General features: G+C 44.7%; 1 protein-coding gene across 1 annotated transcript in view; it reads left to right on the top strand.

Moving 5' to 3' along the window:
* Positions 1–19,322, top strand: part of nfkb2 (nuclear factor of kappa light polypeptide gene enhancer in B-cells 2 (p49/p100)) — an 86,633-nt gene that overhangs the window by 57,628 nt on the left and 9,683 nt on the right. The window contains 4 exon segments of the mRNA XM_084321639.1: positions 848–1,055; positions 1,537–1,706; positions 10,483–10,585; positions 17,504–17,694. Coding sequence (XP_084177765.1) covers positions 848–1,055; positions 1,537–1,706; positions 10,483–10,585; positions 17,504–17,694 — 672 coding nt within the window.

The following is a 19,322-nucleotide window of genomic DNA, read 5'->3' as shown; positions in this document are numbered from 1 at the left end:
AAAGCTGGTGGGTGGGGATCGGACGTTGTGGACAGCGACTCCTACAGGTCGGTTGGTGCGCTTGTACAGCAGAATCAGGAAGCAACAGGGGCAGCGTGAGAGATCGCGCTGTACAGGTGAAAAGATGCGACAGCTGCCTCCTCGTGTACCAGAGGGGACACGTGATGCAAGGCTTGGTCCTCACTGCAGCCGACCAGTGGGAGGCATAGTCTAGCAACGTTTCGAGACAGGGGAGGGGAGAATTGAAGGGAGAATTGGCGAGGCGAAATTGGGATGGGAGAAAAATTGAAAAAAAAATAAGGAGAAAAAGTGGATACAAAAAATAAAAGAAACACAAACACCTTAACACAGCCAACCGATAGGTAAAACACCTTAACTCAGTCAATCACCTCCGACAGGTAAAACACCTTAACTCAGTCAATCACATCCGACAGGTAAAACACCTTAACTCAGCCAATCACCTCCATGACAGGTAAAACACCTTAACTCAGCCAATCACCTCCATGACAGGTAAAACACCTTAACACAGCCAATCACCTCCGACAGGTAAAACACCTTAACACAGCCAATCACCTCAGACAGGTAAAACACCTTAACACAGCCAATCACCTCCATGACAGGTAAAACACCTTAACACAGCCAATCACCTCCATGACAGGTAAAACACCTTAACACAGCCAATCACCTCCATGACAGGTAAAACACCTTAACACAGCCAATCACCTCCATGACAGGTAACACACCGTAACACAGCCAACCGATAGGTAACACACCGTAACACAGCCAACCGATAGGTAACACACCGTAACTCCTCCTCTCTCCGCCCTGGCTGCTCCGCCTCCCCCAGACTCCTCTCCACCTGGCGGTGATCACCAGACAGTGGAAGGTGGTGGAGGTGCTCCTGAGGGCGGGGGCCGACCCCAGCCTGTTGGACCAGGACGGGCGGAGTCCCCTCCACCTGGCCGCGCTGGCCGGAGACGACACCACACTGCGCCCCCTGCTGGCTCACCTGGGAGAGCGGCACGCTCACCTGGTCAACAACGCAGATTACCACGGTGAGTTGGATCTGGAAACGGGAAGCTCAAAACGAGAAACTCAAAACGAGTTTGAAGATTATGTGAGGTTTTCCATCGTTTGGAACGAGGAGCGATTGATAGTAGATGAGACTATTACACCACACAGCTACGTTGAAATAAGCTCTCAAACCCGCCCTCTTTTCTTTGATCCTCCAATCACAACTGTTGCTTCCCTTGTGATCAAGAAAAGAGGGCGGGACATGTGAAAGGTCAATTTACTACATAGCTCTCATTGGACATGGTTCTGCAATGAGGACCTTGTGGGCCACTATATTACTTTTTGCTTATTCTCGACATAATTGTACATGGTTGAGTCAGCAATGTCCTCACTTACACAATGCATCTTTATCCTTATCCTTTATCCTCTCTCTATCTCAATAATTTTAGGATGCATGACTTGTTAACATGTAATGTATTTTTAATAATTGTCAAATAAACTAAACTAAACTCTCTCTCTCAGGTCTTCATCCTCTCCACCTGGCAGTGAGGAGGGGTGGGGAGCGTTGTCTGCGTCTGCTGGTGGAGGGCGGGGCTAAGATCAATGCACCGGAACAGAAGAGCGGAAGCTCCGCCCTCCACCTGGCCATCAGGGACAACCTGTTCAAAGTGGCCTGTTTCCTCATCACAGAGGTGGGGTGTCACACCATGCACACACACACACACACACACACACACACACACACACACACACACACACACAGACACACACACACACACACACACACACACGCAGGCATACATGCATAGTATATACACACTCTCTCTCTCCCTCCCTCTGTCTGTGTGCCTCTCTCTCACACACTCTGTCTGTCTGTCTCTCTCTCTCACACACTCCAATATTAATAATAATAATAGATCAAATTTATATAGCGCCTTTCATAGAACCCAAGGTCGCTTCACAATCAGGACAAAAAATAGGGCAAGGAAAATAGGGGGGGGGGGGGGGAGGGGGGATGATGGACCTAATCTAATCTAAACTAACTGATGGGGAAAAGCCTTGGTGAAGAGGTGTGTTTTTCAGGCATTAAAGCGTTCCGTCTTGAGACGGATATCCGTCCATTTGATTAGGAGATTCCGTCATTTGATTCCGAGTCGTGACGGATTTTAACCTGAGCCAATCAGGCGTCAAGCAGTCATTTGCGAGCGATCGTTTACAGCGCTTTCACCCGCCTCCGCTGTGCTCAGCACCAATGGGAAGCGACCGTTTGCCTTTTCAGTTTCTGAAATGTCTACTCGAGACCCAGAGTAAACTTGACTCAACAACACTGACATGCTGCAACTTTTCCGAGATAGTAAGTTCATTTGACTTATTCTAGTCTAAAGAAACATATATATTGCTATTGATAAATCTAGTTAACGTGAATGCCACAAAACGAATGCCTTTTGTTAATCAGAGCGTTATTTACGCGACAACGTGTGTTGTTGTGTGTGTGCTTGCGCCGTTCGCTTTCCGTGTATGATAAATGTCCATATGAATGTTGATACATCTAGTTAACGTTAATGCCACAAAACGAATGCCTTTGTTAATCAGAACGTTATTTGCGTTATTATTTGTTTTTTTCTAACGGAAACCTAGGCTACTGGGTGCTGTCTGTTGCGTGTGCCGCAACTATTTCAAAAAGAAAAACGGAAACAACACATTTGTCATTGTCGTGTTACTACACAGTACCCCCTCCTAATGTACAGTCTCTTCCCCATCATATGTATAATCTCTGTTAGGATCTCTGGGTAACAGTACTGTATATTTGCATATCGTATATGTCACAAATGTAATAGTACTATACCTGTAGTATGTCACTATGAATTTAAAATGGGGGACCCTGATGTAAACAAGACGAACGTGTTTCTCTGGTCTGCATCCCCTTAACAATTGTGTGTATTGTTGAGCTGTACTGTATTGTACCCATTCTGCAATCTGTTAAATATTGATTGTTATTAACAGATTGCAGAATGGGTACAATACAGTACAGCTCAATACATACAATTGTTAAGGGGATGCAGACCAGAGAAAGACTTTTGTCTAGTTTACATCAGGGTCCCCCATTTTCAATTCATCATAACATATATGACATACAGATAGACAATACTGCTACATCTATACATTTATGACATACCAGATTTACAAATACAGTATTGTTTGTGATACAAAAATAGTCTAAAAAAAGAGAGTATATACATTTGACGTAGAAATTGTACACTGGTGGAGGTTGGGTAGGTGGGGGGACTGTACATTGGAGGTGGTTGGGTGGGTGTGATGGGGGGGGGGTTGTAAGTAACTGTACATTGGATTATCGACGAAACCTTACTTGGTCCCAAGAAGAGGGTCTCATGTATTAAATAAAGTTTTCATTCATTCATTCACTCTGGATCTGGTAAATCCAGTAGCAATACACACAATTGTTAAGGGGATGCAGACCAGAGAAAGGCGTTTGTCTTGTTTACATCATCAGGGTCCCCCATTTTCAATTCATAGTGACATTTATGACATACACAACATACATGACATCATGACATTTATGACATAGGGACATACATGACTTACAGGTATATAGTACTGTTACATTTGTCACACGATATGCAAATATACAGTGCTGTTACCCAGAGATCCTAACAGTAAATATATACATATGATGAGGAGGAGACTGTACATTAGGAGGGGGTGGGTGGTAAAAAATATATACAAATGGTGGGGAGGAGACTGTCCATTGTTGTTGTGGCATAATTGCGAAACGTGTTTAGTCCCTTGTTTGTATGATAACAAGCCTTTTAGTTCATCGTTCAAAGTCATGGGAAAAGGGTTCTAGCTCACCATCAATCAGAAGCTAGCCACAAGACTTGCATTCACGCTCCCCTGCCTGGCACTATAGTCACAGTCGGGACAGTAGGCTCTACAAGTAGGCTCCCTTAAAACGCTAACGCTATTAAAAAAAAATACAGTGGAGGTTAAAATAAGAATGACTTGGCCAGAAAAAAAGTTCAGTCAGGAGATTTTCTTTTGCTTTAATCCCTGGTTTTTAGAGCGGATTTGAAGGTGTCCAGGGTTGGGGCGTTGCGGATTTCGGGGGGGGAGAGAGTTCCAGAGGGTAGGGGACGCCACGCTGAAGGCTCTGTCCCCAAAAGTCCGTAACCTGGTGCGAGGGATGGAGAGGAGACCTAGATCAGAGGATCGTAGGTTCCGGGATGGAGTGTACTGGTGGAGGAGATCAGACAGGTATCGGGGGGCGAGGGCATGGAGGGATTTGTAGGTGAGGAGCAGGAGTTTGAAGGTGATGCGGAACTTGACTGGAAGCCAGTGGAGGTGGATGAGGGTGGGGGTGATGTGCTGCCAGGGCTTGGTGTGAGTGAGAACCCTGGCAGCTGAGTTCTGAACATAGGAAGGATTTTGCTGTCCAGGGCTTTGCTGGGTACCCCGAACAGGACTCCATTACAGTAGTCCAACCGGGAGGTGATGAATGAGTGGATCAGGGTCTCAGCCACAGAGTCTGAGAGTGAGGGTCGGAGACGGGAGATGTTTTTGAGGTGGTAGAAGGCAGACTTGGTGACTGATTTGATGTGGGAGTGAAATGAAAGTGTGGAGTCAAGGGTGACGCCCAGGTTACGGACTTCGAGAGACTGGGAGATGGAACAGCCGTTAACGTGGAGGAGGAGATCTCCAACCTTCCCGAGCAGTGCCTTGGGGGCCACAACCATGAGCTCTGTCTATTTGCTGTTGAGTTTCAGTAATTTGGTTGACATCCAGGTTTTTATGGCGTGGAGGCAGTTGACTACAGACTGTGGGGGGAGCTGGGAGGATGGTGAGGTGCTGATATAGAGCTGAGTATCATCAGCATAACAATAAAAGTTGAGTCCGTAGTGACGTATAATCTGACCGAGGGGGAGCATGTAAATGGTGAATAGTAGGGGACCCAGCACGGAGCCCTGGGGGACACCGTGGTTGACTGGGGCCGGGGGGGAGGATGAGCCGCTGACGCTGACAAACTGAGATCTATTTGTGAGATATGAATGAAACCATGACAGAGCTGTACCGGTGATGCCTAGGTTGTCGGAGAGGCATTTGAGGAGGACTGATTGGGATATTGTATCAAACGCCGCGGAGAGGTCGAGAAGGATGAGGAGGCTGATGTGTCCGGAGTCTGCAGCAAGGAGGAGGTCATTAGTGATCTTGATGAGGGCGGTCTCTGTCCTGTGATGTGCTCGGTAGGCTGACTGAAGGGGTTCGTAGAGCTCATGGTTGGACAGATGTTGATGAAGCTGGGCGGCGACTGCCCTTTCTAAGGTTTTACTTAGGAAAGGAAGGTTGGAGATCGGCCGGTAGTTGTCCAGCACCTCAGGGTCAAAACCAGGCTTCTTTAGGATGGGGGTGATGGAGGCGGTTTTGAAACAGGAGGGAACTATTCCAGATGACAGAGAGGAGTTGATGATGTCCGTTATGATGGGGCAGAGGGTAGGAAGGCAGGCCTTGACCAGCACCGTAGGCATGGGGTCGAGGGAGCAGGTGGAAGCTTTGGCTCTGGTAACCAGCTTCATGACCAGCGGAACATCCACTGGGGAGAAGGAGGAGAGAGAGCACTGGGGATGGAGGGATGTAGCTGGGAGCATGTAGTCCGGCGTCAGGGGTAAGTGAGGAGGGGAGGGGGCGGGCACCGTGAGTTGTTGGTGGATGGAAGTCACTTTAGCCTGGAAAAAGTCAAGGAACTTAGAGCAGAGGTCAGGAGCATATCAGTAGTGTGAGAGGCAGTGAGAGGGCGGAGGAGACGATTTATAGTTGAGAAAAGCGATCTGGGGTGATTTTGCTGTGAGGTGATGAGGGTGGAGTAGTACACAGTCCTGGTCTTGGAGAGAGCCTCTCTGTAGGACCTCACGTGGTCGACGAAGGCCAGACGGTGGACGGTGAGGCCAGACCGCTTGGAGAGTCGCTCCAGTCGTCGACCATCTCTTTTCATTGAGCGGAGGTCAGAGGTAAACCATGGGGCAGGGCAAGGAAAGGACACATTCCGGCTTCTGAGGGGCGCCAGAGAGTCCAGGCTGAGGGAGAGGGCGGCATTGTAACAGGCCGCTAAGGTGTCCGGGGAGGTATCGGAGGGAACCGAACCGGGGCCATGTGGGTAGTGATGAGGTCAGATAGGGCTGATGCACACACTGACTTGGTGTCCCTGAATGTGAGGGTGCGAGTTGGGGGTGCTGCCTGGGCAGGGGGATAGGGACAGTGAAAAGAATGGCATGGTGGTCAGATACCGCAAGGTCTAGACACTGCAGGTGGGAGGGCGGGGTTACCGGTGGAGCAGACCAGATCCAGAGTGTGACCTTTGGAGTGGGTGGGGCCCTGGACATGCTGCGTGATGCTGAGGCAGTCCAGAAGCGACAGGAAATCGGCGGTAAAGTTGCAGTTGGTGGAGTCAACATGAATGTTGAAATCTCCGAGCAGATAGGTGGTCAGGGACTTGGAGCAGAAGGAGGACAGGAGCTCGGTTAGCTCTGACAGGAAGGTGGTGGAGGCTGTCTCTCTCTCTCTCTGTCTGCCTCTCTCTCTGTCTGTCTGCCTCTCTCTCTCTCTGTCTCTCTGTCTCGCTGTTACGCACCCCTGTGGAAGGGCGCAACATAAGGCAACAGACATGGTGGGTGAGGGTGCAGCGACAAGACCAGGAAACTGATAGCAAAATAATAATGTTTATTTACATAAAAGGCAACACAGGGATCAAGGAGGACTATCAGTGGCACCAAATGAAATACAAAAATGAAATGAAAACCCACACCCCTTGACAGGCGCTTAGGCACCCATAAATACAGTGGGTGGTGCTCACTCTAAACTAGGGTTTTTAACAACAGGTAAACCTACGTGATGCAAGATGTAGACCCCAGGGTATCTTCCTGTCCTCACCTCACTGTCCCGTGTGCAAAAACAAATGTAAATACACACGAATATAATCACAGTAGGCTGGGTGAAGTGACAGACAAACAAATATACAAAGGTTAGACTAAAACAAGAATATGCAATGGGTAACACAAAAGATATTTCTACTAACTAACAGCACAAAGAATCAGAGCTCTGTCACCAGCTCTTCACACAACATACCCAAAAGCCACAGACAGAACTCAACACAAAAGGGACTACATAAAGGGTGTGGGAGTGCTTGATTGCAGAGTGGGACCAGGTGGTGATGGTGAGAACTGAAATGCTGATTGGGACCAGGTGGTGATGATGACTGAAACCAGGGGGTGCATCTGAGGCCATGTCCCCACGTATCTGGATCTTTTGCCAAACGGATATTCTCAGGCTCTGTTTAAAAATAAATCCTTGTCCACACGACAGTGTTAAAAAGAAAAACCTGATCAGACGCAAACACATACTGTAAACGCATATAAATTGCTCCAACAAGCATGCGGGCCAGTAGGTGGCGATAAGCGATATCCCAAATACCATAGTGGTACGAGCGGTCAGAACGACTGAGAAACGATAGGAATTGTCCATTGGTTCACCCAGCCCACGTGACCATTCCTAGCATTTCCATTGGCTATATTGACATACATAGATGATAAATAGATAGATATAGCGGAGGATTATGCAGTCCAGAGGAAACAACCAATCTAGATATGTCACGATTCAATGCTTTACTTCTGCGCACTGGGCGACGGAGAGATACAATGTCAATGTTGAGATCACAATCTCCTAGCCCCTTTCGTGACTGTGATGCACAGAGTGAATCCACAGTCATTTGCTCCTCAATAGGAAACCAACCTAGATTTACCATGAAGGACTGGTTCTAACCGAACCGTTCGTTATACAAGTATCACAGAGACGTTTCAAAGGTACTCACAGTTGCACAAGGGTTTCAGACAGAGATACGGGATGGTTTGAAATCTCGGCGTTGCTAATAAACATTTTAAATATTCTTTATAAACTGCTCAAAACGGCATTGTTTCCGGCGTTGGGTGCATGATGCGCATGCGCTGTGATTACACCAGGCAGCCAACGCCGGAAATAATGCCGCTTTGAGCCGTTTATAAAAAAATATTTAAAATGTTTATTAGCAACGCCGAGCTTTCAAACCATCCCGTATCTCTGTTCGAAACCCTTGTGCAACTGTGAGTACCTTTGACATTTCTCTGTGATACTTGTATAACGAACGGTTCGGTTAGAACCAGTCCTCAGGGTAAATTTAGGTTGGTTTCCTATTGAGGAGCAAGTGACTGTGGATTCACTCGGTGCATCACAGTCACGAAAGGGGCTAACAATCTCCGGATTCTGAAACTAAATATGGCGAGTCCTTATCACAAACTATATAATATACTAATTACAACAAGACATTCATTAATTGCATTGTACTGTTCACGTGTGGTGCCGTCGTCGCATATATAAGTAAGGATAGTTTGAATGACATTTCAGCACCAAGTCCACCGAAGTTATTATTACTTCAAAGCGCTACTGCCTATATGGATAAAACAAGGTGTAATAAGGAGGATGTTTTAGGTGGTGGTAGTTTCTCTGTTAGGACATTATAGCTGAAATATATAGCCTAGCTAGCCTATAGTCGGTCTGATATTATATTAGAGTAATAGTAAAGTAATATTCGCCAAACAATCTGACGGGCCAGATATTATTACGGCCCGCCACAGTCTGAGCATGCGTAGTGAGCTGTGGCGTCATCGTTTATCTAGAGACTATGCGTTTACAGTGGCTGCACGGATCCACTGAACGGATATTTGGAAAATCTTCACTTTAAAATGCGTTTAAGAAAATCTCCGTTTATGTCTCTGAAAACACCCTTTACGTGTGGATGAAAGGCCCAATCGTGGAATAAATGTGCGTTTGGCAAAAGATCCAGATACGTGGGGACATGGCCTGAGAAAAGACATGTAGAAACAGGGAAGACAACACACAAAACAGAACCAAACATACATTATAGCATAAATAAACCCCCATAAATAAACAGTAACACTTCGCTCTCTCTCTCTCTGTCTGTGTGTCTCTCTCTCTCTCACACACACACACACACACACACACACACACACACACACACACACACACACACACACACACACACACACACACCACACACACACACACCTACACACCTACACACCTACACACCACACACACACACACACACACACACACACACGCGCAGGCATACATGCATAGTATATACACTCTCTCTGTCTGTCTGTCTGTCTGTCTGTCTATCTCTCACACACTCTCTCTGTTTCTCACACACACACACACACACACACACACACACACACACACACACACACACACACACACACACACACACACACTTCTCTTTCTTAGGAACAAAACAATCCAAAGAATCCAAAAAGACAAAGAATCCTGTCACTACCTGACCCAGACCTTCCTGGCAGATCAGGATAGATTATTGAGGCATTAACTAATGAAGGTTAGCTTACTAGCATGACCCTTAGCTGCCAGAGTTGTACCCTTCCTGCTGACCTGTTGTATACAAGTCGTTGGATAAAAGTGTCAGCTAAATTATTAAATGTAAATGTATATCAGCAGAAGGTTCCTATCCCATCATCTCAGGCTAACTGGGTAGTGACAAATACCTTGCTGCCATTCAGTAGCCTACCATACCATGTACCATGAATACCATACCATGTACCAATCCATGAATACCATACCATGTACCACGAATACAATATACATTTTTTGCACACACACGCTCCCTCTCTCTCTTCCCCAACTAACAGAATTCATTCAAATTATGTCGTATTTTTTGCTGCTGTACATAACGTTTCTGCTCAGGGGCCTTTCTCGTCACCATGGTAACTGAACAAAACATGGGAAACACAAACATGAACACACTCTCCATCAACCCCCCCCCCCCCCCCCCCCCCCACACACACACACACACATACAAATGAGTAGTTGTTCCTTACCTTCGCGTGGGGTATGTCTGGGAGTGTTGCATTTATTTAATTTTTTGCATTTATTTAATATTCTTTGGACCTTATGGTGACTTATTGTGGTGTTTCTTCTTGACTTGTTTAAAGAAGAAGTGTACGGCCCATGGGGACATTAACGTGTGTTGTCGGGCCTTACAAATACATTTGAAATTTGATAGTTGTCAAGTACAGTAACAAGCAATTATTCACATACCCACACAGGCGCACAGTACATGCACACATTTGCATTCAATCTTTGTACAAGCAATAAATTATACAATGCTGTACACTGTGTACACATACACACACATTTTACCTACTTTATTTGAATCCGTAGTTCAAATAGGATTAAAATATTACAGATGTTCAACATGCTTTTAGGACATCTATGGATAAACACACACACACACACACACACACACACACACACACACACACACACACACACACACACACGTAGGTACAGTATACAGTAACTTACCAGTTCTTACTCTGATCTCCACAGCTGAAGGCTGATGTCAACACGTGTACGTTTGGAGGGAACACCCCTCTGCACCTGGCTGCCAGCATGGGGTCCCCTACACTCTGCTCCATGCTCATTGCTGCAGGTGAGACACAAAGCGCACACGCGCATACACGCGCGCGCACACACACACACACACACACACACACACACACACACACACACACACACACACACACACACACACACACACACACACACACACACACACACACACACACACTTGTATACAATACCCTGAAGCAAGTTTTGGGGTTCTTGTCAGCAAAGCTTCTGAGGTGGAAGTGATGTTATTCCTGACTAATCAAATCATTATTGTAATCAGTCAATTAAAACCTTAACACATTTCATACACAAGTAAACTAGATGTGCTTCACTGACAGGTAAACTAGATGTGTTTCACTGACAGGTAAACTAGATGTGTTTCACTGACAGGTAAACTAGATATGCTTCACTGACAGGTAAACTAGATGTGCTTCACTGACAGGTAAACTAGATGTGTTTCACTGACAGGTAAACTAGATGTGCTTCACTGACAGGTAAACTAGATGTGTTTCACTGACAGGTAAACTAGATGTGCTTCACTGACAGGTAAACTAGATGGGGGGGGGTTTATAAGTCCGTGGCCGACGTTAAATCATTTATTTAGTATGGGTGATATGTTGATCGGAGCAGTGTGTATGTATAATAATAATCAAACACGCTGAAACTCACCGCAGCTTCCTCGTAGCGTTGGGCGATCAGCGTGGAGCAGAAAGTTCGCTATTATGGGATGTCGATCTAGTTGGTCCAGTTCCAGGTTGTATAATACTATATACGTCCAAATCATGTTGTTTATCGAGTTATTGGCAACAGATCGCTATCCAGTGTATCAAGCTGGAGTCCCGCTAGCGATAGCGAGTGGCCGGACGAAATATGGGTGAGCACCACTTCCGGCGCGTCACTTCCGGTTTTGGCGATTCGCCGATCGGCCACCAGATGGCGGTCTTGAACCGTTGGCGAGTTGAGAGGAGATCAACAGCAAGTCTCAAGTCTCCGTGGGTGAAATATGATTGCCATGACTGATTTTTGAAATATTGATCTCAAAGACGCTGTACGACGTCATTGGCAGATTAAGCATGGCGAGCAATGACGTCTAAAGTCGTCCTTGGCGATTAAAGGGTTAATCTCTCTGCGAAGGCTACATTCCTTCCAGGAAATAAACCAATGGTAGAACATTTTAGATGTCTTGAAGTTGAAATATTCCCTACTATATGCCAAACGGTGAAGTATAATTATACAAGACTCCAAGATAGGATCACAAATGACTTTGACAGGTGGTCAAAACTTAAAAACTCAGTACAGGCCCGAGTATCAATAGTTAAGATGGATGTTTTACCTAGAATCAACTTCTTTAGCGCAACGGTACCGTTACCCCCCCCCCCCCCCCCCCCTGCTGATTACTGGAAAGAATTACACTCCACCGCATATAAATTTATTTGGAACAACAAACCTCCACGAATAAAAAGATCCACTGCACAGAGAAACAAAGCCGACGGAGGTTTAGCATTTCCAGACTTCTACCACTATTTTAAAGCGTTCTCTTTAAGACCACTGAGCACCTGGTTTGATTCTCAAGCATCTGTATCCTGGAGAACATTAGAAGAAAACATAGTGGCACCACATAGACTGCAGGATATAGTATACACCAAATGATCAATTAAGCAATGCGACTTGAAATTTGGCCCTCTTATTACACATGTGATTTGGATATGGCGTGACACACAGAAGAAATGTACTACTACTAACCAACACAAATGGCATAGCCATTCTCCCATATTCAATAACAATGCACTCCTTATTGCACAACGACCTATCAGATATCCCAAATGGGAAAAGCAGGGCATACATACATTGGGAGATATATTCAACAAACGGGGTTTCTGTAGCTATCATGAAATTCATAACAAATTTAACCTCACCAGCTCCACTTATTATTTCTATATACAGTTATTAGCAACTTTGAAGGCTCATGGAGTCCCATTAAAGATACCACTTGAGCACCACAGATATCACAAATTCTTCTATGAAAGGGAGACATCGAGAGGCTTCGTATCTGACTTTTATCATCACTTACTAACATGTTCGTATGGAATCCTTCCCCTAGACTCGGTTTGGAGGAGGGATATACCAGACTTGAAAGTAGATTTTGATTGGGCAAACGTTCGACTAGCGTCACGCAACCCGGACCATCAACAGATTAATCTTAATTTTTTTCATAGGATTTACCTGACACCTATAAGATTGAACCGAATGGGGCTTAAACAAGACTCTCTATGCACCTTGTGTCTAAGAGGTGATATCGGTACATTTATGCATATGTATTGGGAATGCCCCCCCTGTTAACACTATGGTCGCCAAAAACGCCGTACCACGTCATTCCCCGCCATGCTCATTCTGCCAAAGACGCCGTACCACGTCTTTGATATCAATATTTCAAAAATCTGTGATCGAAATCATATTTCTCCCCCGGAGACTTGAGATCTACTGTTGATCCCCTCTCAACTCTCCAACGGTTCAAGAGCGTCATCTGGTGGCCGATCGGCGGATCGCCCAGAGCGGAAACAGGAAATGGAAGCTGGTGCTCATTCCAATTCGGTCCGATCACTCACTAATAGTCCCAGGACTCGAGCTAGACACAACGGATAGCAATCCGTTACCAATAACTCGATAAACAACATGATTTGGACGTATATACTATTATACAACCTGGAAATGGATCGCATATTTCTACATCCCATAATAGGAATATTTCTGCTCCACGCTCATCGTCCAACGATATGAGGAAGCTACAGTAAGATTCAGCATTTTTTTTTAACGTGTTCGATATAAACTGCTCTGATGATCATATCACCCACACTAGATGAATCATCTAACGTTGGCCACGGAATTATAAACGACCCCCCCCCCCCCATCCGGTCAACATCAGATGATAAGTAGTAACTTCTAGAAGCACGTCCATTTGAAATGTTTTATCTTGCGCAGATTGCTATCAAACTGTATTTGATCATCAATATAATGCATTTAGGTCTATAAATCACGTTCTGGAGAAAGCTGCAGAAAACGATAAAAACATACTTATACTTTAGACCATATTTTAGTATGAATATGTGAATGAAAAAGTATAACGTTGCTACACCCTGAACAATAGATACTTGATGTTGAATGGGCCATAGTAATGTCAATTTAGCAATACAATTTAAAAAGTTATAGCCCTGCAAAGAAGGGGAACTTCTCCATAGACAAATAGAGCTGGCGGAGGATGGTATATTAAGAATATAAGCCTGGCGACCAAAGTGTTAAGATATTCTGGGAAGAAGTCACCACGCAATTATCAGAATTTTTATTTCTGAACATACCTGTAATGCCTTCTGTATTGTTGTTGAATGATGTTTCGCAGTTAGCAGCCTCTATACAGCTAAAGAGACAAATTTTGTCTGGTCTTACGGCTGCTAAAAAGTTGATAGCATCACGATGGATTCAACCGGATAAAATGTGCCGGAAGGTATGGGTTCTTTTCTTACCTATCTCGATGTGATTTATTTAGAGATATCTACAGCAAGAATTTTAGGTGTCAATGAAGCCAGCATTGCAATCTGGTTAGAAGTGGTGGAGAGAATAAAGGTTAGCATATGAATTGTAATCCCTGGTTAGAAACGAATAATGGATGGATTATCCAAGGGGGGTCCTGAGGGGGGGGAAGAAGTACGAGCAAGAGCATAATGTACTGTATTGTATTGTGGGGATTATGTATATATCTCGTAACCTACATTTATATTGATTCAAATACAGGAATGTATATTCCTGTGATTTATTGGGATATTTACTGTTAACACTATGATCGCCGTGGACGAGTTTAGACGTCATTCCTAGCCATGCTCATTCTGCCGAAGACGCCGTAACTCGTCTTTGATGTCAATAATTCAAAAATCTGTGATCGAAATCATATTTTCCCTCCGGAGCCCTGAGACACACTGCAAAGCTCCACTCAACTCTCTATCGGTTCAAGAGCGCCATCTGGTGGCCGATCGGCAGATCGCCAACCGGAAATGACCCTTTGAACCGGTAGTGCTCATCCATATGTGGTCCGGGCACTCGCTATCGTTAGAGAGACTCCGTATTGACACAGTGAACATCGATCGGTGCAAATAACTCGAAAAAACAACATGATTTGGACGTATATACTATTATACAACCTGGAAATGGGTCGTGCATTTCTCCATCCCATAATAGAAAAAATTCTGTTCCACGCTCATCTGCCAGCGGCGTGAGGAAGCCATGGTAAGATTCAGCGTTATATTCTAACGTGTTCCATATAATAAACTGCTATGATGAACATATGACCCACTCTGGATGAATCATCTAACGCTGCCCACGGAATTATAAACGATCCCCCGCCCATCCGGTCATCATCAGATGATATGTAGTAACTCCTAGAAGCACATCCAGTTGAATTTTTTTTTTATCTCGCACAGATTCCTACCAAACTGTATTTGATCATCAATATAATGCATTTAGGGCTATAAATCACGTTCTGAAGAAAGCTGCAGAAAACGATAAAAACATACTTATACTTTAGACCATATTTTAGTATGAATATGTGAATGAAAAAGTTTAACGTTGCTACACCCTGAACAATACATATAGGACATTGAATGGGCCATAATAATGGCAATTTAGCAATAGAATTTAAAAAGTTATAGCCCTGCAAAGAAGGGGAACTTCTCCATAGACAAATAGAGATGGCGAGGGATGGTAAATTATTAATTTAACCCATGGCGATCAAAGTGTTTGATTGATTGATTGATTGAAAACTTTATTAACAGATTGCAGAATGGGTACAATACAGTACAGCTCAATACACACAATTGTTAAGGGGATGCAGACCAGAGAAAGACTTTCGTCTTGTTTACATCAGGGTCCCCCATTTTCAATTCATCAGGACATATATGACATACATGACATACAGATAGTCAGTACTGCTACATCTATACATGTATGACATACCAGATTTGCAAATACAGTACTGTTTGTGATACAGAAGGAGTCAAGAAAGGGGAGTATATACATTTGACGTAGAAACTGTACATTGGAGGAGGTTGGGTGGGGGGGGTTGGGTACATTGGGATATTGACAACCATACTGGGTAATTTACATTGGAGGTTGTTTGGGGTGGGGGGGGGGTGGGGGCACACTGTATAAACAAGTAAAACTGTACATTGAGGGGGGGGGGGGGGGGGGGGGGAGACACTGTACAAACAAACAAAATTGTACATTGGACTATTGACAAAACCATACTAGGTAAATGGCTGTACATTGGAGTTCAAGTTTCAAGTTTCAAGTTTCTTTAATAGTTGTCATACAGAAGTACAGAATACTTTTGTACAAAATGCTTCTTACTGTTGCGCTCCAGAGACTGTGCATGACAAGATAAGTATGAAATAAAAACATAGTAAAAATTTGAAGTAAAAAAAGAGGTCACAGTGTTCAGTTTAGACATATGTACAATGTTCGTAGACGTAGTTACCATACAATATACAATACTGTGCAGTGTACTAATATACAATACTATATAGTGCAAGGCATAAATGGACGAGGTGCAGTTTAGGTACAATTCACAGTAGGGTTAGGATATTTACAGGGGCCAGTGTTGAATTGCAGTCTCCCGTAGGTGTCCCTTGAGAGAGGTTTTGAAAGTGGGTAGTGATCCACATTCCTTTACAGCTTTGGGTAGGGCGTTCCACATTGATGTGGCATAATTGCGAAACGTGTTTAGTCCCTTATTTGAGCCGAATCTGGGTTTAACATGATTTGTGGAGCTCCCTCTGGTGTTGTGATCGTGGTATTCACTGACCTTTGGGAAGTATTTTGACATGTACATGGGTACCTTGGTCGTGTAGTGTATCTTGTAGACCAGGCCCATTGCAAGTTGTTGTACTCTGTCGTCTACTCTAAGCCACCCTAGGTTGTCAAAGTGGGCAGGGGTGAGGTGGGTTCTAGGAGTAAGGTCAAGCAGTAGTCTGACCAGTTTGTTTTGAGATGTTTGTAATTTTGTTTTTAGCGCCTTTGAGGTGCTTTGGTACCATGAGGTGCAAGCATAGTCGTAGTACCCCTGAATGAGTGCTCCTGCCAGAGTCTTCAGGGTATTCTTGTTTACCAGAGAGGAGATCCGGTACAAGAATCGAGTTCGTTGGTTGACTTTTTTTATTACATTGGATGCCATTTTGTCACAGGAGAGATTAGCCTCTAGTCTTGTCAAAAAATAATAAAAAGATTTGTTAAAAAAAAAAGTAAACTAGATGTGTTTCACTGACAGGTAAACTAGATGTGTTTCACTGACAGGTAAACTAGATGTGTTTCACTGACAGGTAAACTAGATGTGTTTCACTGTCAGGTAAACTAAATGTGTTTCACTGACAGGTAAACTAGATGTGCTTCACTGAAAGGTAAACTAGATGTGCTTCACTGACAAGTAAACTAGATGTGTTTCACTGACAAGTAAACTAGATGAGTTTCACTGACAGGTGAACTAGATGTGTTTCACTGTCGGGTAAACTAGATGTGTTTCACTGACAGGTAAACTAAATGTGCTTCACTGACAGGTAAACTAGATGTGCTTCACTGACAGGTAAACTAGATGTGTTTCACTGACAGGTAAACTAGATGTGTTTCACTGACAGGTAAACTAAATGTGTTTCACTGACAGGTAAACTAGATGTGCTTCACTGACAAGTAAACTAGATGTGTTTCACTGACAGGTAAACTAGATGTGTTTCACTGACAGGTAAACTAGATGTGTTTCACTGACAGGTAAAGTAGATGTGTTTCACTGCCAGGTACAGTAAACTAACTGTGCTTCACACCAACCGGTAAACTAAATGTGCTTCACAGGTAAAAGGGAAACTAAACACAGGAAGATTCAGTGATGAATACATTATAAAGATGTTTTCCTTTCTGTCATCAGGCGCCGATAAGAACCTTGAGAACGACGAGCCGCTCTTCTTCAGTTCCTCCTCTTCGTCAGATGAAGAGCAGGAGGAGGACTCACCAGTCAGACAGCAGGTCACAGTGCGACACACCTCCTGTCCTCTGGTGAACCCTCGCAAGAGGCCCGCGGCAGGCCACACCCCCCTGGACCTGGCCAGGTGCCAGAAGGTGATGACATCATCACTCCCGTGACCGTCCCATTCAGTGTTCCATTACATCATAGGGCAGGTAGCGACATAGCAACGGTCGTCTGGTAATCTGAAGGTTCCCGGTTCGATTCCGGCTCCTCCCGGCAGCATGTCGAAGTGTCCTTGAGCAAGACACTTAATCCCTAATTGCTCCTGATGAGCAGGTTGGCACCTTGCATGGTCGCCTCTGCCGTCGGTGTGTGAATGTGTGAGTGAGTTGGTGAATGTGAGGCATAAGTTGTAAAGCGCTTTGGATAAAAGCTGTTCTATAAATGCAGTCCATTTACCATCATAATTGCAGACATCTTGGTAGGCAAACAGCTGGTGACTGTAATCAAGTAACAGGTGATGTCCATTATATGACAAACCGTGGCCAATTAGCTGTGTTTATGGCATTGCATGGTAAATAGTAAATGGTGCATTTTATATAGCAATTATATATACAATTTTTGTTCCTCATATTCACCCATTCACTCACACTGATGGCGGAGGCAACCATGCAAGGTGCCGACCTGCACATCGGGAGCAATTAGGGGTTAAGTGTCTTGCTCAAGGACACTTCAACACGCTGCCCGGGAGGAGCAGGAATCGAACCGGGAACCTTCCGACTACCAGGCGACTGCTCTACCTCATGAGCCACTGTCATCAGAGTACTGTGAATACCTAGTTCAATACACCGATCCAGTCCAAAGAACACTTAGAGATGAAACACTTAGGAGATGTTAAGCCATCTCTTTGGTCCTGTAGGCACACAGTGCTTTACAACGAGCGAGTCCACGTTCCTCTGTCTTCATGTACCTCTGTCTTCATGTTCCTCTGTCTTCATGTTCCTCTGTCCTCATGTTCCTCTGTCTTCATGTTCCTCTGTCCTCATGTTCCTCTGTCTTCATGTTCCTCTGTCTTCATGTTCCTCTGTCTTCAAGTTCCTCTGTCTTCATGTTCCTCTGTCTTCATGTTCCTCTGTCTTCATGTTCCTCTGTCTTCATGTTCCTCTGTCTTCATGTTCCTCTGTCCTCATGTTCCTCTGTCTTCATGTTCCTCTGTCTTCATGTTCCTCTGTCTTCATGTTCCTCTGTCCTCATGTTCCTCTGTCTTCATGTTCCTCTGTCTTCAAGTTCCTCTGTCTTCATGTTCCTCTGTCTTCATGTTCCTCTGTCCTTATGTTCCTCTGTCTTCATGTTCCTCTGTCTTCATGTTCCTCTGTCCTCATGTTCCTCTGTCTTCATGTTCCTCTGTCTTCATGTTCCTCTGTCTTCATGTTCCTCTGTCCTCATGTTCCTCTGTCTTCATGTTCCTCTGTCTTCATGTTCCTCTGTCTTCATGTTCCTCTGTCCTCATGTTCCTCTGTCTTCATGTTCCTCTGTCTTCATGTTCCTCTGTCTTCATGTTCCTCTGTCTTCATGTTCCTCTGTCCTCATGTTCCTCTGTCTTCATGTTCCTCTGTCTTCATGTTCCTCTGTCCTCATGTTCCTCTGTCTTCATGTTCCTCTGTCTTCATGTTCCTCTGTCTTCATGTTCCTCTGTCTTCATGTTCCTGTCTTCATGTTCCTCTGTCTTCATGTTCCTCTGTCTTCATGTTCCTCTGTCTTCATGTTTCTCTGTCTTCAT

The sequence above is a fragment of the Notolepis coatsorum genome (genome assembly GCF_963971535.1).
Source record: "Notolepis coatsorum genome assembly, chromosome: 9".
In the NCBI taxonomy this organism is placed as follows: domain Eukaryota; kingdom Metazoa; phylum Chordata; class Actinopteri; order Aulopiformes; family Paralepididae; genus Notolepis; species Notolepis coatsorum.
This window is presented reverse-complemented; position numbering and strand designations above follow the sequence as displayed.